The sequence below is a fragment of the Carex rostrata genome, chromosome 1 (assembly GCF_964058835.1).
Source record: "Carex rostrata chromosome 1, lpCarRost1.2, whole genome shotgun sequence".
Classification (NCBI taxonomy): Eukaryota; Viridiplantae; Streptophyta; class Magnoliopsida; order Poales; family Cyperaceae; genus Carex; species Carex rostrata.
The window spans coordinates 9,434,480-9,458,747 of record NC_135918.1 but is presented as its reverse complement, the minus strand read 5'-3'; the positions used below and the strand labels follow the sequence as shown (position 1 = coordinate 9,458,747).

The following is a 24,268-nucleotide window of genomic DNA, read 5'->3' as shown; positions in this document are numbered from 1 at the left end:
GCGTGGATCTATATCCTTAAATAATATACAACGAAATTAAGAATTTCAACTATAACTGTGAATATATATCCTTAGATGATATTTTAAAAATGGAAACAAACTGATTATCAAACAATCAAATAAGGGGATTTAGAAAAAGAATTAAAAAAAATGAAGAAATTATGACATCTGCATGTGGTGAATACGTGTCTAAATAAATTAGACTTCTACACTAGAAAAATATCAAGAAGATACATATAATAATTAGACTTCTACACTAGAAAAATATCAAAAAGATACATACAATAAAAAGGTATACTGTTTGATTAGAGGGCTGATATTCAATACGAAAATTTATTTTTTAATCACAGTCGTTAGCGGATCAGAACATCTACATACTTAGTATAAAAATAGAAGATCATAAAATCTACGTGCTTAATATAAGAACACAATATAAGAACGGAGGACTGTTAGAGCTTTGTTTGCTTGAGAGAATTTAGTTTTAATTGATGAATATGGGGGTGGTATTTGGGGGCGGACCCAGTGTACTCCAGGGGGGCAACCGTCTCTCCTTGAATTTTGAAGTTTTATACAAATTGATAGGTTCAGTTCGACTTTGCTCCCCTTTGAAATTTTATTTGCCCTCCTCTGAACTTTTGGTTTGTAATTAATGTTAAATTTAATAAATTTGTTGAATTCTAATTGATAATTAGGATTAAAAGTCAGAGTATTGAAAATTAAAAGTCAGAGCATTGAAAATTAAAAGTCAGAGCATTGAAAATTAGAAACTAGAGCATTGTTTTTTTTATCTAATATCCGATTAGCTAATGGGTTTGAACCCGATTAAATATTTAAATCAGATTCGTTATTTTTTTGTCCCTTTCTGATAAAAATTCTGAATTCGCCTCATGGTATTCATAGAAATAGTATAATCATTACTTAGACGACGAAAGAGACAAAAATCAATAAACTAGATAGCCATTAAATTCGATCCAGTGGGGTTTATTTAGTAATTTTAATAACTTTTTCACTCCCCTACCTCGCATATAATCATTATTTAATAACATTTGGAGGGGTAAAATGGACTTTATAGAACAATTATGTGGGGATGTAATATTTTCAGGTGCAAACTGGATCTGAGCCGTCGGATCGTGATCGATGGAAAAATATATGGTAATCACAAGTTGCCACGCACGAGGCCTTCGAACTCCCAATTATCCGAATCCAAACAATAAAATTGTTTGTGTTTGGTCACACACACTTACCCGTGGCCCCGTGCCGACTTGTGTTGTTCTGTACTGTCCCATTTCTCACCTCGTGTTTGGTCACATTTGCCCTCCGTATAGTACTCTGTGTTTTAATGTTTTATTTATGTGCGCTACCAAGATTATAGGATACTGGTACGGTACCAGCAGTAACATGCTTTATAAATTATGGTAAAGAGTAGCATTATGGTAAAATATCGTATAAATCAATTTAATGATGATAATTTAGTTGACACTCCTTTCCGTGTCGTACCTCACAACTTACGAGTCAAAGTTCAACACTCGAGTAAGCACATCCAAGTTCCAACAGCATGTCAATCCGTCGACACGACAGATCCGTGTCCGTGTCCGTGTCGTGCCGAAGCTCGCAGCAGCCGTGCCATGTAATTTTCTTAATGCATTCACCGTACATATCTGAAAAGGTCCACGTGTCCTGAATTCGTGTCCTCTGCATTAACCTACCGTGCGTTAATAGATATGAACCGTCCGATTGAGATCCACACTAATATTAAAAGACCCGGTCCTGATCAAACGGCGGGACATGCATTAAACTGAAAAGATTCTCTTTTGAGTTAATGCAGTGGATACGCGTTCCGTGTCCTTGGGATTATTTCTCTCTCCTCTTTTGTTTCGGTAGAGAGAGAAAATTAGAAGAGAGGAGAGAGAAAAGTTAAGAGCGCAAAAAAAGGCCGAATAATCCCTCTTCTTTTCTCTCTCTCTCCCCCTTCCTCTCCCGTGCGCTTGCTTCGTTAATGGCGGTTAGGGTTTCGGCTCCTATCTCGCTAGCTTAAACCTTTCTTCTGATACTAGCTTTTTAAGTCCCCGGGCGTCCCTTCGTACAAACCCTAGCTCACTGCGGTGTTCCAATTATCGACTTTACCTCTGAAAATTACGACTTTTCTTCTATTGGACGAATCGAGGTGCTTGTTCGTGGCTTCTTCCATGGGAGGTCAAGGGAAGAGTTCCAATTCTACCAGCAACAATATGCAAGTAGGTGTTTGACTGTTTCCGTCTGTAATTCTTCTAGTATTTAGGATTTTCTTTGATGTGCTATTGCGAATCTATTTACACTCTCCCGTTACTAGAATTGAAGAATTGGAGGTGTTTTTACTGATCAAGTTGAATGGTAGGTACTGAAAATTGATGTACACGGGTTTTATTCTCACCTTCTATGTTAACCTGGCTACAGTATTATTTTTTGTACTGATTTAGCGTGGATAGTTGCAAATTTGTCCATATTGGGTGTAAAATTAATTATTTCAAGTCAATTGAATATCCGTGCTTCGCTGTACAAGTTTAGCTTTTTCACATTTTAACAGGTTATTTGATTATTCTGAATTGGACGAGTAGAGTACCCACTTTTTTTTTGTAAATTAGTGTCACCAATTGATGCTTTTAATTCACGGGGCCAATTTATGTACCACTTGATTCATACACTTCCAAAACTCAGGAACTTGCACTTACTTTCAGCATAGGAAATACCTCCTATGCGTTAAAGAAAATTAGAGAAATGCTTAATAGACCTACAAAAATGCATAGGATTTGGTATGCTGTTACAAAACAAGGAACATCTTCTGAACAATCACCTTCTCCAAATAATATAAAAGATGCAAATCTATCCCTTTCTTTCCCACTCTGCATCTTGCCAATTGGTGATGTAGAAGGGGGTAATATTAGGCTTTTAATAAATTAGGCATGGAGGCCGCGATAGGTACTTTCGTTATATTGGTTGATATGTACGATCATTTAGCTTTGCAATTCTATACATGGGCCTTTCCCTCTTATCTTTTACTTCCTTACACTTTTAAGCTTAGTTTAAAAAAATCATTTCAGCGGGTGAAGCTGTATCGGTTGAGTGATGATGGGAAGTGGGATGATCAAGGAACTGGGCATGTCACTGTAGAGTACATGGAGGTTAAGTTCATACTTATCAGAAATTTATGGAATTGAGATTTATCTTTTTGTGATTTAGTTGAGCCTTTGTTGAATTATACCCAGACACGTATAGTTGTTTGTGGTTGCTTTTATATAAATTGTGACTCTCATAATGGGATGATACCAGCATAACTGTACTTGTCAAAGAACTGCATGGCCATAGAGAATCACAGTTTAAACAAAAAAATAAAAATAAAAAAAATCAAATTTGTGCCACTTGTTTACAATAAGTACCTTTACTTTCTTTATGAGCAGCAGTTATTTTAAATGTGGTCAGTTATAGCATCGTTTTCTATACCAAAATGAAGCACTCTGTCCTAACACCCAAAAAACAAAGGAAAGAACACAAAAATTGTCTTTTAGTTTTGTAAGAGCTCTACGATACTGTTTTGGTCAAGACTTGCTACTAGCTGAAAGTACACTAGATTTTGATATTATTAGATATGTCAATTCTAGGGGTCAAAGGAGCTAGGTTTGCTAGTGTTGGATGAAGAAGATAACGAGACATTGTTAGCTCACTGTATCTCACCTGATGATATTTACAGGAGGCAAGAAGGTATTCTTTTTTGTTAATAATGTTCTTGCTATGTCTCCTGGAAATTTCCTTTACGTCTATTCCGAAATTATAAAGAATTACAGTGGTGATTCTTTTAGAAAGAATAAAAAAATACTATGCTTGAATTCTGAATGCATGCATCTGGAATAGTTGTCTGAGTGCATGCTTTAGATGCTAGATCTCAGAAAGATGGGATTTGAACATCTGCGTTTGAAGCTCTGAATGTGTGCAATCAGCTGATGCTTCTGAGTGAGTGTGTTAGGGTTCTGGGCATATTTGCTATTTTATTATTAACAGGGATGTACACCAAAATATTCTTCCTCCTGTACAGGTCCAATATCAGCTTACCTCCTTTGTCCAAGTCCCAACTGTGGGGTGAACACTAAACTCCCAACATTCAGTCTGATGCTGATATGAGAATGGAGATTACTTGATACATTAGTTTCAAGTTAAAACTTTTTGAGCCTTGTTGAACTGATACACTTAATATTATGCTATTTTTCTTTCAATGTCAGATACTATTATTTCATGGCGAGACCCAGAATTGGCGACTGAATTGGCATTGAGCTTCCAGGAGGCAACCGGTTGCTCCTATATATGGTACTGTTTTTGTTTGTACCCCAGCTCCACTGTCACTTATTTAGTGTTATTATTAGAAATGTTGATTCTTTTTGCCTTTTTCTCAAAACACTCTTATTAATGACCGAAGTATACTTGACCTTAGATTTTTATTTTTGCTAGTTCATCGAGTTAAGTTGATCTATAGCTTTTTTATTCAATTTACTATTCAAATGTGTTTGTATGAAGTTGGCAATATAGATATTTGGCAAAACACACAAAGTTTTTCAATGTTAGTATGCACTTCAGCATACCAAGTTAAACATTTCACCTTCTGTGGTTTATGCGTGAAGTTGGTGTAAAGTCCTTATAATCCATTTTTGTTTTGTAGGGATAATATTGGTGGCATTCAGAGAAACATGCATTTTAATAATCTTGGAGGTACTTTTCTCAATCTTATGTAACATCACCAAGGATATTTGCCCAGTACCAACACATAATGACCTGTACCAAATTGTACTGAACCAAAACCAATCTTTTTACTGTTATTTCATAATTCTTAGAATTACTATTTTCATTTGGTTGAATTTAAGAAGTGAATTGATACATATTAGTTCTGACAACACAACATAAGCAAATTTGAAAATCTATGTAGTTGTATGCTTTTCTTATTACACACTGCTATATTTTAGGTCTTGAAGTTGGTCCCCGTCCAGCGATGGATGCTCTTGAACCTTCTCGGATTTTGCAATCAAATGGTATTTTTAGAAAAGTTGCCCTGATTCCTCTTATTTTTTGTGTTGCTTTGATGAGATTTATAGTAAGGTTGTATTTGTTACTCCTGCAGAAGGTTCGTTTCGCTCTGTAACTAGCGATTTGAGGGAGCTTCCACCTGTTGACCTGTCCAGTCTACCTTTACTTTTGAAGGTTTGTCCAAACTTACCTAGAATTCATTTCTAATGCTCTCCTCCTCCTCTTAGCTTTTATGTTATTTATTATTTCTTTTCTGGTTGTAAATTACAACTGATTGTATACTGCATCTGCATGTGTAACTGTTGTACTGAGGTAAAATTAGACATTTGCTAACGGGTAACCCGTGACCCGTTCCGGGTTACCCGTTACGGGTAACGGGTAGGACGGGTAAAGGGGTAGGTCGGGTACGGGTAAAACCCGTAACGGGTAGATGGGTAATTGGGCCAAAACCTATATCCGGTCCGTTTATTACCCGTACCCGTTGCGGGTTGACGGGTACGGGTACTGCGGGTAAGGGTCCGGGTATCCGGGTAAGGGTCCGGTCCGCCCTTTTTTTTTTTTTTTTTTTTTTTCTTCTGTTTTTTCCCTTTTTTTCTGTTTTTTTCAAAAAAATTCAAATTTTTTTGAAGTGAAACGGGTCGGGTACGGGTATGCGGGTAGATGGGTACGGGTAACAGGTACGGGTATGCGGGTAGATGGGTACGGGTTGGCGGGTAGACGGGTACAACGGGTTATTTTTTAAATCATGTTATCCGGTCCGTTTATTACCCGTACCCGTCTACCCGTCTACCCGTTTGTACCCGGGCAACGGGTACCACGGGTAACGGGTACGGGCCGGGCAAAACGGGTTCTACCCGTTCCGGGTTTAGCAAATGCCTAGGTAAAATATAAATGACTAATTGGTGCCTAAAACAGTTTACCTTGAATTCATTTCTAATGCTCTCATTCCTCTTAGCTTTTATGTTATTTATTATTTCTTTTCTGGTTATAAATTACAACTAATTGTCTACTGCATCTGCATGTGTAAGTGTAACTGTTGTACTGAGGTTAAGTAAAAATGACTAATTGGTGCCTAATTGCCTATACATTTTAACCAATTCAACATGACAACTATTTCATATTAACTGAGCCTAACATCCAAAATAGTTATTTGATTGTAGTTCTATTAAAATACCCGTGCTTGGTCGAATCTGTCTGCATTTGTGACCAATTGTTCACAGATATGCATGCACCCTAAAGCAGTGCAATTTTTTTTTCCAGACATGAACTTTTCTATGACAGCTTATTTCATATTAACTGAGCCTACAGACATGACAGCCTTTTCTTCTTCTCTATGAATTTTCAGACAATTTTAGAGTGCAATATTACAGATCAGATGCGTGTAGCTGAATTGATAGCGCAAGATGTAAGTTCAATATGCGCACTTTATTGTTTTACTTATTAGTTCTATCTTTCCTGTTGGCTATTTTATCTTTTCTAATTAGGAGGCTGGACTAAATATAAGTTTTTAATCAAACTCGGTGCAGAGTGAATTTTTCCCAAAGCTGGTTGATATATTTCGAATGAGTGAAGACTTGGATAACATTGATGGCCTCCACATGATGTATCGATTGGTCAGGGGCATCAGTGCGTATTTTTAACTATGTTTAAATTAATTTTAAGTTTGTATTTGTTGTCTTTCATTTTAGTGTTCCTTAAATAATTTTATAACACTAAAAACATCGCTAGAAAACATTAGCTATATATGTACTGCACTGGACTTAAAAATTAAATGATGAATTTCTTACTGGTTGTTTATGCAGTCTTACTGAACAATCCTACAATATTTGATCGGATGTTCTCTGATGATTTTATTATGGATATCATTGGCGCTCTTGAATGTATGTACTTCTTATATTTTGTTACTTTTATACACGACATTCACGCGTGCACGCACACACGGATTCATCTTTAAGTGGCAAAATGTACTTTGATGACTCTGTAGACTAGTTTTGTAAAACAGATCTTGTATTTTCAATATATGTACTATGTTATTTGCATTGAAGTAGTACACTTCTTTGAAACAGATGACCCAGAGGTACCTAAGGCTCAGAATCATCGAGCTTTTCTCAAAGAGCATGTTGTTTTCAAAGAGGTACTTTATTCTTATTATTTTTTTCTGTTTATTTTTGAAAGATCTGTTTAACAGTTCATATTATGTTGTTTCAGGCAATTCCTATAAAAAACAATTCAGTTCTTACGAAGATACACCAGTCATACAGAGTTGGTTACATTAAGGTTAATTTTTTTCCATATCCTATCTTGCTTGTGTCACTGGTACTTCTAATATTCATTTAGTTTATCTGTGAGTACTTGATGTTTATACTGGGATTTGCACAAAACTTAGGATGTGATACTTCCGAGGGCCTTGGATGATGCTACAATTGCCAGCCTCAATTCAATTATACATTCAAACAATGCGGTGGTTAGGATTCCTGTCTAATATTTTTCTTTGATCTGATCTTCTGTGCTTTATTATATGGATCATGGATTGGCACAACCTCAACAATAATGTTCCCTGTGCCTCCAGAAAATAGGCTTTATTAACTTAAACAGATAAAAACAAAACTACAAGAAAGGCCTCAAGTTTTCACTATTTTCTGATGAGGTTTGCTGGATATTTTTCTTTTTCTTTTTGTTGTTAGACTTTTAGAGGGTTATCCAGAAAGACTTCTCTTCTAGTCATTATTATTATATGTTTTGAAACTGTGGTTCTTCTTCATTTAGGTAATCTCCTTGCTGAAAGATGATTCATGTTTCATTCAAGATCTGTTTGCTAAGATGAAATCAGATGCTGTATCATGTGATTCAAAAAGAGATCTGGTAAGACATGTTAGGGCATGGTGTAATACTGCTACCAAACCTTTCTGATTGATATCTGCTGCTTCTAACATTATTTTACAACTCTCTCTCTCTCTCTTGGTCCCCGCTCCCTCTCCTTCTCTTTTATTTGTTTAGGTTTTGTTCTTGCACGAGTTCTGTTCTCTCAGTAAAAGTCTCCAGTTGGTACAACAGCTGCGGCTTTTCAGGTAATATCTTTTTTTTTTCCTGCCTTTGTTGTGGGAAAGAAATAGGGTCATCTCGTTTCTCCTGGATTGAATGATTTTTTTTTTTCCCCATAATGCATCATCCTTGTAGGGATCTTGCTAACGAAGGCATATTTGACATCATTGTTGACGTGCTGCAGAGTCATGATAAGAAAATTATTTCTGCTGGGTATTTCTTTTTCTTGTGAGATATTTTTTGTCAATTTTTTTGATAATCTTAATATGATTAAAGTTTTTAAATGTAGGCCATATTTTTTATTTTGGTTTGTGGTCTATTGATTTATATCTATGCTGAATATCGGAACCCTTATGATAAGGATAGAGATTTGACTTAGTTGGATTTTGAAGCACTATTTGAAATCCATCATTTTGTTTGTTGTGGTAGTACCAAAGCCACCTGCTTTTTACCGGAAATCGAACTGTATCAATACTAAAAGCTCCCGGTTAGCCTGCTAAATATTAACTGAAAGTGAAAACAATAAACCGGTTTAGTGGTAAACATTTGATATGGACCTGATTCATGTGACACCCGAATAAGGATCGTTTGCTGGTTCCATATGATATAAGCATCTCATGCAAACTTCATTTTTTTGCTGACATGAACAGGACAGACATATTAATACTATTTCTGAATCAAGACCCAAATCTGCTCAGATCCTTCATAATACAACAAGAAGGAAACACACTTCTTGGCCTGTTGGTATGTTTTTTTGCACTACTAGAGCAATCCTTTTTCTGGTTGGGGGTGGGAATCTTCCAAGAGCATTCCTATTTTTATAGACAGATTCTTGTGGAATTGAGTTGGAATAGATGCCTAAAGGGATTGGACTTTAGTGTTATTGTGGTTCTGGGCCGGAAATTTTGCTATCAAACCTCTCTTTTGCACTTCCTCCCCTCCTCTATTCCAACCAAACGGAAATAGATAATATCATTTTTTGGGTTGTGGGTGAGGTGGAATTGTGGAATAAAGCCTTTGCCAAGGAATTGTTTACCGTTTTATCTCTCAAACAAGAATGTGATGGAGTAGAAGTTCTTCAGGCCACTCAGTTTTTTATTCCACCACTATTATGCCTGTCACCACACAGGCCCATTACTCTTTTATGTTTTTTTGGAACATAAATTATTGTTCTGTAATTTACTAATTTGTGATGATGACCTTTTCCTTCTCTGTTTTTTATCAACTTTGGATCATCTCTTTCAGGTTAAGGGTATGATAACGGACTTTGGTGAAGATATGCACTGTCAGTTCCTTGAAATTATTCGAATTTTGATAGACTCCTACACGATGTCTGGGACTCAGGTGCCTTGCCTTTATTATTTATTCATCATTGAACTTTGTATGATTCTAAGTTTCCTTTTTATGGTCCTGCTTTGTGCTGTTATTAGTTTATTAAAAAGATTGATTGAGTGGCTTCCATGAAATTCTGTTTTATTTATTTGGAAAAGTAATTTTGTGTATACAAGCTATTGGTTTGTTTCTGGAGAGTAAGTTCTTGATAGTAATATATAAGATTTTTAAAATTCAGAATTTTTAAAGCTATCAGTTGTTTCTGGATATTAGTTTTGTATGTACAGGGGTTAAAAAAACTGCATTTCATTATATTTTATATTTGCAGCTCGTTGAACTTTTTCAAGTCAGCAATCTGTTCTTCTGGAATTTTCTTTTTGAAACATTTTTCTTTTGTTACAGAAAGATGCAATAATAGACATATTCTACGAAAACTATCTTGATCAACTGGTTGATGTAATAGCACAATCGTGCTCTCCGAAGAAATATTCCCAAGGAGGACTGAACTCCTCTACTGGTCCTAGTAGAAGCAATGAATCAGATAACCTACCGGCCAAGTCCGAAATTTTGATGAATATATGCGAGTTGCTGTGCTTTTGTGTGGTACACCATCCCTACAGGATAAAGTAATTTCTTATGAAAGGAGTTTTATTTCATTTATAATAGATCCTCATTTATTCATTCACTTATTTATTTGCGGCACTTTATTTTTTCAATGTTTGTTTCATATTTATTCACTTGATGTCTTTATTTACTATTTTTTTTTTTTCTATTTTACAGGTGTAGTTTTTTGATAAATAATGCAATAGAGAAAATTCTAACTTTAACACGGAGAAAGGAGAGGTTTCTTGTTGTGGCCGTCGTTCGATTTATGCGCACCATCATCTCTCGAAATGTTTGCCTTCCCTCCTTTTGTGTCTATGTTTGTGTGTTTTAGTGTTGTACCAATGCTTGTTTCTGTTATTCATTATTTTGGCCACATCTTACTGATGAGTGTTAAACATTTCTAAGCTCTGAAATGGTTTTCATCATATCCTGTGCTGTCAAATAATGCACCTCGATGTTTGTGCACTTATTTTCTTCTCTCATATAATAATTTCCAGGATGAACATCTTCTTCGTCACATTGTGAAAAACAATCTGTTGAAACCGATTATCGACGCATTCTGTGAAAATGGGAACAGGTACAACATGCTCCATTCTGGTGTTCTGGAGTTACTTGAGTACATACGCAAGGTATCCACTTTGTTTTTTGTTTGAATATTATAGTATTGATTGTTCTGGACTTCAAGGACTGCAATGAAACATTAGTAAACAGTCAGTTGCTTTATTTGTACCAAGATCGTGTCTAATCAAATTCAGTTAACTCCAAGTTGTTTAACTTAGCCTCAGTTAACTTGACTAACCTTTCTTAACATTTATGCATATATTAACTCCCATTAACATCATTGAGCTTGAAACTAACCAACGTTTTTTATACCTGTGTTGTACCATGCATTTGATGCTTCAAATCGAATCCGTAGCACCTGGCAAATTCAACTAGGAAAGGCACCTACATGAATAAAATTAGATTAAATTTTGGACTTGTAAATTTTCCAGGATAATTTGAAATCTCTAGTAGTTTATGTGGTGGAGACGTTCTCAGAGCAGCTTAAAAAGTTTGAGCACTTGGGGAGCATTCAAGCCCTAAAAATCAAATACGACCAGGTCAGTGACCTATAACCTACTTTATGTTTGTGTAATAGTTCTTGAAATAATTGAACTCAATGATAATTGCATGTGTGTATAATTTTTTCAGAGAAAAATGTGAACTTAGGATGGTGAAGTCCCATTTCTATGTCCACAAGACCTCAAGATACTAAAGATATCCCCAAAAGCCAGAAATATCTATCCTTAAAACATACGAAATGCCACCTGTCTCTGCTAATTTATTTTGAACAAATTATCAAATTGCCATTCCTACCTCTTCTAGAGATGTAGTTTGGTGTTCTTTTAATTAAGATAAAGGGGTATGTGTTAGAAGTAACATTTGAACTGTTTCGTATGGCTACCTGTTTTGTTCTCCATTTTTGTTTATAGGAGCATAGCTGATGTTATTGTTTTGCAAGGGACCACATGGGCGTAGCTTTCTTTTCTAAAATCTTGGTAAAATAGTACACAACTTTACTATATTGGGAATCAATTTTATGCAGTGCTTAGAGAATAACGGCGAACAAAAAGCAGACAACAATGCAAAGGGAGAAGCAAGGAGAAGATCTGAGGATAGAGGTCTTGACAAGGAAGAAGAAGACTACTTCAATGAGGACAGGTTGGTTGTTTTTTGTTTTACAGAACGTTTAATTTACTTGGTTAGATGGCTGCTAGTCTTGTCAGTTGCCATCCTAATTATGATTACTGATCATTCCACACATTTAAAAATATGAGTAAGGCTACCATACATTGCAATGCATAAGGCATTTTTGTACATTGGACTATAAATCACCGGATTCAAAGTCCAAATAACCGATCCAAACCGTTCATCTTGTTCTCCATATTAATATGTGTTTGGAGACAAAATTTTACATTTTTTGGAAATTTTTTACAATTTTTTTAGATTTATTGAAAATCGCTGTTTTTTATGGTCCAGATTTGTCTGAAAAGCAACGATTTTCAATAAATCTAAAAAAAAAGTAAAAAATTTCCAAAAAAATGTAAAATTTGGTCTCCAAACACCTATTAATATGGAGAACAAGATGAACGGTTTGGATCGGTTATTTGGACTTTGAATTCAGTGATTTATAGTCCAATGCACAAAGATGCCTATGCATTGCAATGTATGGTAGCCTTACTCTTAAAATATATAATTTTAGTTTGCCTACATGGCAACGCAAGCAGTACTTTTTGTTGTTGTTGTTAATAACAAGCAGTACTTTGCTGTCAACATTTTAATCACTTTTCATTGGTTGTAGTGATGAAGAGGATTCAGCTGGAAATGCTACACACAGGCAAAATAGAAGCAGACGACCTAAAAATAACAGGGTACCTAACGGCACTAAATCTAACCATCCTTCAATTAGGTAAATATTTGTTGATTCTATCTTAATACTTTGTGAACCTATTATCTGGTATCATGTAATCAGTATTTTTTGTTTCAATTTTATTTATCAGGCCAATTTCAGCGGGTCTTGTAGACTATGAAGATGATGAGGATGATGAGGATTACAACCCGCCACCACCACCTGCTAAGAAAAATGAAGACAGTCTGATAGATGAGAATGCACCGCTAAACATCTCCAAGCACAAACGCAAACCTTCCTCCAATAGCATGTGTGACGCAAACAAGTGCAATGACAGTGGAGATGTGGTAGCAAAGAAACCAAAACTCGAGGCGCGTTTGACAAGCAGTAAGATTGCCATCTTGACAAAGAAAGATAACCAGGTGGATGAACCAACAAGTGATAAACTGGTTGACGTGTCTACGCAAACTGAGAAGGAATCAAATGGAAGCGATTTCAGTAACTCAGAAAGTACAACTGAAAACGATGGCAAAACTGAAAATAAAGTGGAAGTAAATCACGATACACAGTTACCTGATGATTGCTCTACTCCTTTGAGCAATTCCGAGCCGTATCCTGTAAGATGAGGCCATGCTTTTTTTTGTCAAATTGAAAATTCAATGGTATTGACAGCTCGAAAAACATATAAAAAGGAAAAGGAAGAGGTGGTGCACCGACTTGGAGCTGAGTTGAAGCTGCTAGGGGACTTATGAGAAAAGCTGGAGAGGTCTAGTAGTTTCATCCTTCTGTACATTTTTTGCGCATGTTATGTTTACTGCAATAGGTGTAGTGAGCTTTGTAACATTATTTGTTAGCAAGGTTTAAGGACTGACCCGTGGTGGAAAAAAGACCTTGCTTTTTTTTTTTTCCTTAATTTTTTTTTTTTGAATTATATGATTAAGTTTAGGGACTAGTTTATTTATGGTGAAGCCCCTTGCCTTTTAAAGTTTTGTGGGGCATTTGTTGAAGGTGTAGTACGGTAAAAATTGGGGTGTTTGGGGAAATGATTGGTGGAGTTGGTTAAAGGTGTTGGTTAACATGTTCTTTAAAATCAGTTTGGTAGGTCATGTTATGTTGCACGATGATATTTTAGTTGGATAATCAATAGATAAACATCTTATGTGCAATTAAAGCAGCCTTAGATTTTTTCTGCCTGAACTCTTGATGCAACTTTTGTATGAAATGACTGATATTTGATTATGTCAATACTAAAGCAAGTGTTTGTTTGTATTTGGAGAATTGTTGTCGTACTTTTGTGTTATTAGATTCTTCTGAAGTTTGGACGGAACTTAAATTTGGATCACTGTTTGATTATTCTTTGTTGTATTTTTTTACTCTGAATTAGTTTTTAGAAACAAACTAAGCAGATGTATGAATTGAACTGAACTGAAATTCATTGCATAATAAGATTTTATTATTATTATTATTATTATTATTTTTTTTTTTGCGAATTGATAGTCATGCTAAGCTAGAGGTAACTAGTACCCCATAAGCCATAAGGTATATCTCTTTCTTTTACAACCAAGAAAATGCTGCTCACTACCTCACTCGTCTAAAAAGACCTAGAATGAAGAAATGATAACAAAAAAAAAATAATGACGTAAAGGAGGCTAAAAACACATCTAAATACTAAACACATACATACATATAAGTTTAATCTAAACAAGTGATAATTATAGATATTAGGAGAGGGAGCAAAAAACTGAAGCTAAAAGTTGGTTCCTGTTGAATCTACTTGAAGACTAGACCTCCATGCTCTGCGAAAAAGGGAGCAAAGACGAGGGATTCAACAGCCATGAGTTTGATGAGGATGTTGATGGATGGCCCAGATGTGTCCTTGAGTGGGTCCCCCACTGTGTCACCAATCACGGCTGCCTTGTGTGCATCTGATCCTTTGGGCCCCAGAGATTTTGCGTGATCAGACGCTCCAGCCTATTATTATTTAACATAATATGTATAAGCCAGAAAAGTTCCAGGGGTTAAGTTACACTTTACAAAGTTCAAAATTTATTTGGACTTTTATCTAAATGTATATGATGATTGATAGTTATTTATTTGAGCTTTTTACAATGTTATATGAACAGGTATTTTTGTACTCAAAATTATAGACTGCCATTTATCAAGGATAATCTTTTTTTTTTTTAAATGAAGGGCGGGCCTGGCGCAGTGGTGGAGTATCTTCACTTGTGTCCTGGAGGTTCTTGGTTCTTGTGGGAGCTTTTGGCACTTGGTACGCCCATTATTAATTTAAAATGGTCTAATTTTCAACAGCAGCTGTAGTAGTATCTTTTTTCTAATTGGCTGTACTTGTTGCCAACCAAAGAAAATATTAGTACAAGTAAAATCTCTTTTAAAAAATTTACTAGTGCTAGATAAACAAAAATATACCTCAATGTACTTTTTTGCATTGTCCCAAGCACCTCCACTGTTTGATGCAGAAATGGCAACCTAAACAAATTAGACCTCAGTACATCATATCCTAAGAGATCAGACATAAAGGAAGAAAAGGACAATACACAAATAGGAGGAGCCATACCTGCACACCAGAAACCAGTGCACCAGCCAGAAGGCCAGCAAGAGCCTCGACCCCAAAAAAAGTACCGGCAAACAAGGGGCTTGCCATTACTAGAAAACCAGCAGGAACCATTTTCTTGAGAGAAGCGTCAGTCGATATCCTCACACAACTTGCATAATCAGGCTTGGTACGTCCTTCCATCAGACCTGGTATGGTATTGAACTGTCTCCTTACCTGTTACACATACATAGTTCTGCACTTGAAGCTAAGGGCATTTTGGTAATTCACATTAAATTTGGAGCTTTGAATGTATTTTCAGTAATCTTAGGAAGGAATAATCAGTGTTACCTCTTCTACCATTTTGAGAGCGGCGGTACCAACACTCTTCATTGTCATGGCAGAGAACCAATAGGGGAGCATGGACCCCACCATCATACCTGCAAATACTCTCGGGTCTAGTACATCAATTGATGCAATACCAGCCCGGCTCACATATGCACCAAACAATGCTAGCGATACCAATGCAGCGGAACCAATAGCGAAGCCCTAGAAGGAAACATAAGAAATCAAACCATTCAATTGCATTTTAATACACTTACAAAAAAGAGATTTCTATTTAATTTTTGGCATTGTTGGAAGAATGTAAGGGTATTTTCTAACTTCTTCAAATAAAAAAGAAGAGGCAAAGAATGCATACCTTGCCAATGGCAGCAGTAGTGTTACCAGCTGCATCAAGTGCATCAGTTCGTTGCCGAACCTCCTGGCTCATACCTGTTAGAAGAAAATAATATCTTCTAAAAAAATAACATAATTCTAACATGATATTTTATTCCTTGTAAAATTATGGAGAAGGCTCTCTAGTTTTATCCTTTCCTTTTTCTTTTTGGTTTCTTTCTTTTATCTTCATGAAGAAAGATTGAAGTTCAAATCCAACTTCTTTTGCCAATGGCAGGGTGATATTTGCCAATTCTTAATTGTCATCCCTTATACAACTAAGCAATGGTTTAATTTTGGCTTAATAATTTATTTCATGGTAAGCTATTCCAGTCTATATATATTGAAATTCTTTTCAGTCAAGTACTTGCACAATTTTATGCGTACCCCTAAAAAAAAAAAGAATTGCTAAAAATACCCCGATGAAGCATAGGAACTATTCGGTTTTGTCCTTACCAAACTGAAATACTAATACCCCTCCTTCCTTCAGACATAATATAAAGAAAAAAATTTGCACATTTTCAAGAAAAATGGGAAAGGATTGTACAGGGTACTTTGTGTATGCCAGAGGCATATGAACTATATTTATTGTTTGACAGATATTATTATGTTCTGTAGGAGCACAAGTGATACTGTTTGGAATTATTCTCTTAAATTTTAAGTACCAGCCATCTCAGCAATGCCACCGGCATTGTCACTAATTGGCCCATAAGCATCAATCGACAGCCCAGTGGCAACTGTGCTAAGCATTCCCAGTGCAGCCATGGCTACTCCATATATTGAGGCAAGGCGAAAACTGGTGTAGATGGAAGCTGCCAATGCAAAGCTTGGTATGATTGTTGATTTGTAGCCAAGTGCTAGGCCAAAAATCACATTGGTTGCTGCACCGGTACGGCAAGAATCAGCCACATCTCTAACCGGACTACAAATCGAGAAAGGAATGTAAAGAAAAGCAAATGAACTTCTATAACTAATATTTAGACAAATTACTACTATCCTTAAAGTAATAAAAAAACTTCAATAAATTACTATTCACAATTTAGTGAGGAGTATGCGTATCCTACTGAGAGAAAATGGATCACCTGTAAGCGTTGCTGGTGTAGAACTCGGTGGTGTATCCAATTACAAGGCCAGCCCACAAGCCAATAGAAACACAGAGAAAAAGTTGCCTGTAATTATATACAACAGAAAATAGACAATTGAATGAACTTGCTTCAATTAAGAGTACACATGAAATAATTTCAAAAAACAAATCCTTTGTTAACGTAATATATACACCTTTGAGTTAAAAGAATAATGTATTTTATTATTCTTTAGCACTGTTTTAATAAGTGTTTTTGCAGAGCTTTTGCATATTGCAATCCTAAAAGAAGTAGAAAAAAAATGAGAAAAAGCAAGTACCAATTCTTGACATGTTTGAGATTTGAGAAATTGAATATTGTAAAGCTCTTGGGTAAAGCTGCAAATGTGACAACCGCAATCCCAGCTGTCATCAAAACAGTTGAAATCAAGAGCTGGAGCTTCAAAACACGCGAAATGTCAGAAATTGCCTTGATTTTCAAAAAATCCGTGGCGAATAAAGTAGTGAACAAACACACAATTATTCCCATTGCACTTATCAGGAGTGGGTACAAGATGGCTGAGAAATTGTGGTTGGTACCAAAAGAGGAGATGGATGCCACGTAGAGTGCCGCACATGTGGCCTCTGCATAAGATCCGAACAAGTCAGATCCCATTCCGGCTATGTCCCCTACATTGTCTCCCACATTATCTGCTATAACCTGTAAAAAAGAATATGTAGTACTGCTTTAATTGATACATTAGGATCACCATTAAGTACCAGTACAGTATTAGTGTATTACAATGCAGTTTTAAATCTGATACAACCAATCTAGCTACATTCTCCCGGCAGTAAAGAAGAATAACATAGATTAGTCAGTGCTGTAAGTAATGTTTCTTGTGCAGAAATGCCTGAGTCCTGGTACTGAATTGAGCTTCTTACTGGCACTCTACCTGGTACTGAATTTAAATTGTCAGTCCCCATCACTCTATGATGAACAGGTATTGGACCCAACCAATGCGAGTTAAGTATCCCCTTTTACTTACCACTTAGCAGGATTAATTGGTATTATAAATTTATAATAAAACTTGATAAAAATGCTTCCTAATATATAAACAAAAAAAGGGGAAAAAAATCATACTGCAGGATTTCGTGGATCATCTTCTGGAATGTCCATTTCGACCTTCCCGACCAAATCTGCACCGACATCAGCCGCCTTTGTATAGATTCCACCACCAACTCTACCGAAGAGTGCCACGGAAGATCCACCAAGCCCATAACCTGTTATTGCCTCAAAGAGACCCTCCCAATCATCTCCATAATAGACCTTGAACAAATTTATAGATATGTATAGCACTAACAATCCACTTGATGCAAGCAAGAAACCCATCACTGCACCGGACCGGTATGCAATTTTGAAAGCTGTACCAATGTCCTTTTGTGCTTCCAAAGTAGTCCTTGCATTGGCATAAGTGGCTATTTTCATGCCGAGATATCCCGAAAAGACGGAAGTGAATGCACCGAGGAGGAAGGCTATTGTTGTAAAAAATGCATTTGCAAGTGCTGATTTACAACTTTGGTTTTGAGTGTAGGTGCATGGTTGGGTTTTTGTGCTGAAGCTATTAACCGATCCAAGGAAAAGGAAAATTACTACAGCGAAGAACGTCATGAAAACACTCAGATACTTATATTGTGTAAAAAGAAACGAGTTTGCACCTGAAAACAAAAGGTGAAGAAACTGCAATTAGTCAATTTGTAATAAACATATGTACTTGTAATTGAGGATTCTTATAATGTTTTAGTTAGTATCAACATTGCAGAGTGCAACCATGAAAGTTCCATTTCTATATGAGATAATATTAGGCTTCAGTCATAGCCTAAACTTAGATGGCATTGTGCACACTTGTACATACCAGTATCAGTAGTACTGTACATACTGACAGATACCGTAATAATTGGAACAAGGTTCAAGAAAAATAAGGTTTGACTTAAGGTATTGGGTTTTTTTTCATGTTCGATACAGAGTTTCTCTGGCGTATGTGTTTCAGTTGTTCAACTGAATATTAGGATCCAGTAAACAGAACTACAATGCTGTTTTTTTGGATAAAAGGCATAAATACCATTACTTTGGTGGTAATTGCCTATTCCACCCAAAATCAAAATTTTCATGTGGTTACTAAGTTCTAATAAACTTCTGACAAAGTCTATAGACTAGTTAAAAAAGGTTGGCAGGGAGATCCAAAGTGTCATTTTTGTTCTGCCATTGAAACCAGAAATCACCTATTCCTAAATTGCCCTTTTACCCAACAAGTTTGGTTAGGAAAAAGTCAAGATATAATGAGTACATGGGAAACTTGTGTTGATATCACTGAATTTTCTCTCATTCTTTCAGCTACTGACAGGACAGGGCTCCTGATAATATATAGTGCTCTTTGTTGGACATTATGGAAGTATAGAAATGACATTTGCTTCAACCAAAGTCCTGTACAATCAGCAAGAAATATCATTTTGCTTATAATATCTTTGGTGACATATTGGACAGATAATGTGAGCAAGAAAGTGAAGGATGCAACGGCTTTGTGGATCATTGACACAGTGGATGCCATCCCTCTGCAAACCCTGAGCCCTGATGAAGCAATGCCAGAAATACCCAGGACTGATGACTTAACTGAGTTTGATTGAAGTGCCAATGAAGCTTACTTACTCCTTTTTGCTTTTAGATATTACCCCCAGCCCTTCAGATAGAGGTTTAGTTACTTCTGTTGTCTTTTGGCACATTAAACTGCTTTATATTTCTTATTTGGACATTTGTTGGTGGAGCATGGCACATATGTGGTGCCTCATTTTGGGAGAATAGTACTTGGTGAACATGTGTAATATAAAACCAAAATGAAAGCATCAATGTCGTCAAAAGTGAACAAACTTTCACAAGTCTTTATGTAATTTTCAATATGAATAAAAGCTCTCGAGATCAAGTATGCAATGAGAATCATTGACTTGGTAAAACGACTGTATAGAGAAGAGTTTGAAAAGAAAAAAGAACAAGCGAAACAGAAGCATAAATCAACAAGATTTCTGAAAAATGAGAAAAAATGAAAGGAAAAGGAAACAGATATAAATACACACCAACGGATATCGCATGTTGTATCTCTGCACATTTTGCCATGATGACCCGTTCATCCGGCGATCCCTCAACTGCATCCTCCTCTGTTCGATCCATCTCGAAAACTGGACCACCATGATACCCATTGCTGGTTCCTAAAGATTGGTAGAAACCAGATATTTTCACACGAGACACTACAAACCATTGCCACAATGCAAATAAAATACCAACAACTGCTGCCAACGGTATCACTGCCTCAGCCCCTGCACTACCCATTGTATATAAGGAAAAAAAAAAACGAGATTCAAATCATTAAATGGTAGTCTTTTGAAGGTTTTGAAGAAGGGAAAGGGGAATGAGGGGGTTTTATGTGGTTTGTTCTTTGTACCTTTTTTTTTTTTAGAGAGAAGTTTTCTTATGCGTCCTTTGGGGGGTTTAATGGTAGTCTTATAGAGGGAGCGCAAATATAACTGTAGAGGTCAATTTCTTCTTTTGAGCTCTTGTATCCCTGATAATTTTTTAATTTGTAAATTGAATTTTCAATTACTTCTCTCATTTTTGGTTACCAGCTGTTTCTCAAAAAAAAAAAAAAAGCTGTTTCAGTGTGTAATCCTGCTGATTATTGATTTGTTATGTAGTTTGTTTGTAGTTCTTGCATTTTGTGGTTGCAAGATTCAAATTTTTAAATCATCCTCAAATTTTGTTCTTTTTAAATGATGTATGTTTTTCTTAGATATATATATTTTGTATAGTCAAGCAGAGGTGTTAGTAATATAAGCTCCTGTATGTAGACTTAAAAAATTTGTATGACCAAAAATATTATTTCATGTGTACAGTAGTCATATATGAAAGTATTAACATATAAATATATAATTGTCACACAACGTTGGTGTATACAAAATACTGAGTGAAAAGTTTATTGAATTAGAAATTTCACGAGGGTCATACTGCAAAAATATGAGTTTCTCAATATATATTCAAGATTTTTGAGTCAGAAAACATTTGAATTAGATATGTTCGGAATTCTTTGCCAGATATGAAACTTGTAATTTGCAACAGTCATGTAAGTTTAGGTTAAAAACAGAATTAGAAAGGTTTCTCATGCAATAAAATTACAGAAGCCTTATATGCAAAAGAGTAAATTAATATAGGTTTGACTGTGCAATTAAGTTCATGTGCATTCCTTCCCCCAAAACCGAAAGATGTATTACTTAGTAATCAAGTATGATAACAGACTTTATTACTTAGTAATCAAGTACAATATCAAAGTCAAAACCTTCATAGAAAGACGCTATTAATTATATATATTATTGCTCATTGAATTATTTTTCTCACATTGCATACCAATCATCCGCATTAAGCAAGATCTGGCCTTCTTTGTATACTTAATTGCTCATTATTCGTTGTTCGTTAACTCAATACATTTTTTTTTTTTTTTTGAAACCCTTGGCAGAAGCTGTGAAGTGGGAGAGAAATCGAACTCTCGACTTTTGGATACAACAGTTTTAGAATTTTTTCTAATCAACTACGCTACCTCCCCTTTCTCAACCTGATACATTCTTGAATCTATATAATTCATTTCGTTATTGGGATATATATTATCTAGATTGACCAGATTACTAGGTTCCAAAACTTATGAGGTTTATACACATTTCAAATTAATATCATTTGAAAATTGGTATCACATGACACTAATATCATACTAGCTGGATTTTCATTACAAAATATGTGTGAACAACATATTATTTTTCTTATGCTGTTGTAAATCTTTCAGTCTAAAAACCTATTAATTTGAATAAATATTAGTGTGAAATAGTTTTTTTTTTTATGGTAATTAGATTAACATCCAACAAATTGCAGATCTTGTCAACATAACAGTTTTTTTGAAGGAAAACACTGTGTCCACCGTTGATTGAAATTAGACGGCTAAGGAAATTCTCAATCAAAGAAAATGGACCAATCAGGTGCACAATCTCGGAGACGTAGAACGATCACCTGTGCACATGAGCTCTCATAGTAAGACGGGTATGAATAAGATCTTTTTTATTAGCTTATCAGTATGAGTATGAGTATAGACATAAAAAAAAAATGTTAGTTAATCCGGTAAGGATATAAATAAGAGCTATTTTGTATCCTATATACCATATAGGGTAATTAATAAATTTAAAAGCCTATATGATAATTTTTTATTTGTACATATAATGATATAATTATATTATTTAGATTAGATTGATTTGTATTATATTTTATATAGTTTTTAATTAGTAATTTATGACATCATTGAGTTATACCACATTTTATATCATTTTATTTAATTAATAATTTATATATTTTAAAATAATGGGATCAATAATTTTAATTTTTTTTTATATTTTGTGATATTAAGTACATGATGTATATGTATATACATATATTTATTTGTTATATTTTTGAATTAAATTATATATGTTATCAATTTATTTGATAATAACCGTTATTCGTTTTGTGATTCGTTATCTTAATATCTAAGGATAACGTATGAATAAGCTAATATTTAATAAGTAAGAATAGAGTATATATGGATACAACTAATTTTATATCAACATGACTATGAAATTGTCTCCACCCAACCCGTTAACACCCCTAATCCTGAATATCCATTAAACATTAAGGTACACAAACAGGCCAATATCTTACCTGTAAAACGGATCCATTTTATAATGAGACCCGACCCGATTGATTCCCCATTGAGATCTTGGTTGACTTCTAACTTTTAACTTCTAACGTACGTGCTTTGCATACAAGAGAAGAAAAGGTATTTTCAACCAACCATGCAGCATTGCAGCCTGCTTCCAGTCATTCTAGCTATATAAAAATTAAAATGTGACAATTTGCTTTCAGTTTACATATATATTTTAAGGGAATAGAGATTAATTTTCTTGGTTATTGTCTTTTCGCATGAAATTAAGATTATTTGAAATTTAGTCCTTCAGCCTTCAGGCGTTGTCTGTTTGCAACAATTATATTAACAAGTTGCTTATTTAAATTCTTACAAGAGTCCAACTATATTATATTAACAACTTGCCTTAAAAAACATATGGTTGCTTTATCTTTGAGTTTTTTTTTTTAATGGAGAAATTATTCTTGAATTCAATGTTCTGCATCTCTTTTCTACACTCTCAAATTATTTATATTTATTATAAAATTATATTTAATTAAATTCGTAAGTGTTTATAATTTCATGTAATATTTATCATTATTGTAGACAATTATAAGAAAGATTAAATTAAAAACCTCATTGAAATGTTTAGAATTTTTGTTACTAGTAATCCAAGGTATAAATACTTTTACTGTTTTGTATAAAAGTAATCCAAGGTATAAATACTTTTACTGTTTTGTATAAACAAATTTTGAAGGAAAAAAAAATAGACATATCTGAGATGCATACAAGAGGTGCAGAGATAAAAAAAAAAAAAAAAATGCCATCATTACTCTTTTTTTTATGATTATATTTTTTATGCAAACTTGAGTGCATGTTCATTTATAGACTTGGAAAATCAAACCGAACGAAAAAAAATACCCCGTAACGACATATAGATTCAACCCAAACATGATAATTTAGAAACCTAAATGGTCGAAATTCGTCATAATTCTATCTAAATACACCAAGTTATTAAAAATTTAAACTGGTAAAAGAAGATAATTTTATAAAATAAGTTTTATATTTAGCATGCTTCATTGCAAATATTTTTTTTCAAACTCTAAAGACACATAATATTCATATAATTTTTTGGAAAATCTTGACAGTACGTAGCTTTTCTGATTCATGCAGAAGAACACAAAAGTGTTATATTGCTCAAATACTATTTTGTTTATTAATAGCATATTATATAAAGGAATAATTGTGCTAAACCAAAAACTCAACCTGTAATACAGAAGCGCAGATCAAGATTATTAACAAGTAAAAGCTACAAATTTGTGTTTTCTTGGTTGCAAAAAAAGTCCGATTTAATCCGATCAATCGGCCAATTTGTCGTTGGCAGTGACTAAACCGTCAAAAAAAATTCTCAATTAATTGACCAATTTTTTCTAATTATAGCCGATGACGGTACCTAGTCCGTCCGACGAGCGCATACTGTTATTTACAACTTGCGCTTATGAAATCTATTTCCAAACTTCAATAAAATAAAATAAAATAAAAAGAAACCAATAGTTGGAATAATATAGGGTAGATTGCTTCAATGGTCATCAAACTTTGCTTTTGTTATAGATTACTAACGTGACATGGATAACTTTCTAGTGACATGAACAACATTTTTTTTTACCAACGTGGATACGACTTGTCATTGATTCTAACAATGGCGTCAAACAGTCCATTAATTTTGAATGGAAAGATTGGAACAATTCTAATATTCAGCAATTGAGCGAGGCAAACAAAAGTCA

At 34.7% G+C, this 24,268-nt stretch overlaps 2 protein-coding genes across 2 annotated transcripts; one reads left to right on the top strand and one right to left on the bottom strand.

The window, feature by feature from the left end:
- The first annotated feature begins 1,871 nt into the window (after nt 1-1,871).
- LOC144556960 (binding protein) lies at nt 1,872-13,581 on the top strand. The gene is made up of 26 exons (XM_078305476.1): nt 1,872-2,234; nt 3,078-3,158; nt 3,636-3,735; nt 4,251-4,335; nt 4,685-4,734; nt 4,986-5,051; nt 5,141-5,220; nt 6,392-6,451; nt 6,573-6,672; nt 6,849-6,926; nt 7,113-7,180; nt 7,255-7,323; nt 7,433-7,510; nt 7,813-7,908; nt 8,044-8,114; nt 8,224-8,301; nt 8,739-8,832; nt 9,334-9,432; nt 9,823-10,046; nt 10,201-10,315; nt 10,524-10,655; nt 11,019-11,126; nt 11,612-11,727; nt 12,368-12,475; nt 12,567-13,032; nt 13,108-13,581. The coding sequence occupies exons 1-26, from the start codon at nt 2,187-2,189 to the stop codon at nt 13,165-13,167; spliced, it is 2,730 nt and encodes a 909-aa protein (XP_078161602.1). The 5' UTR covers nt 1,872-2,186; the 3' UTR covers nt 13,168-13,581.
- Nucleotides 13,582-14,060: 479 nt separating this feature from the next.
- On the bottom strand, nt 14,061-20,247 carry LOC144556977 (pyrophosphate-energized vacuolar membrane proton pump 1-like). The gene is made up of 10 exons (XM_078305499.1): nt 19,870-20,247; nt 17,885-18,459; nt 17,085-17,464; nt 16,766-16,852; nt 16,349-16,605; nt 15,667-15,740; nt 15,318-15,515; nt 14,991-15,203; nt 14,843-14,902; nt 14,061-14,386 (listed from the first exon to the last, which is right to left on the bottom strand). The coding sequence occupies exons 1-10, from the start codon at nt 20,120-20,122 to the stop codon at nt 14,186-14,188; spliced, it is 2,298 nt and encodes a 765-aa protein (XP_078161625.1). The 5' UTR covers nt 20,123-20,247; the 3' UTR covers nt 14,061-14,185.
- Nucleotides 20,248-24,268: the final 4,021 nt, after the last annotated feature.

Bases quoted from the DNA above. Each gene is read 5' to 3' on its own strand.
- LOC144556977 (XM_078305499.1), bottom strand. From the start codon at position 20,122: ATGGGTAGTGCAGGGGCTGAGGCAGTGATACCGTTGGCAGCAGTTGTT. The intron at 16,606-16,765 runs GTGATCCATTTT...CTCGATTTGTAG, and splicing joins TACACCAGCAACGCTTACAG to TCCGGTTAGAGATGTGGCTG. The intron at 15,741-16,348 runs GTACTTAAAATT...TTCTTCTAACAG, and splicing joins TGGCATTGCTGAGATGGCTG to GTATGAGCCAGGAGGTTCGG.
- LOC144556960 (XM_078305476.1), top strand. From the start codon at position 2,187: ATGGGAGGTCAAGGGAAGAGTTCCAATTCTACCAGCAACAATATGCAA. The intron at 3,159-3,635 runs GTTAAGTTCATA...TGTCAATTCTAG, and splicing joins TCACTGTAGAGTACATGGAG to GGGTCAAAGGAGCTAGGTTT. The intron at 6,673-6,848 runs GTGCGTATTTTT...TTGTTTATGCAG, and splicing joins TCGATTGGTCAGGGGCATCA to TCTTACTGAACAATCCTACA.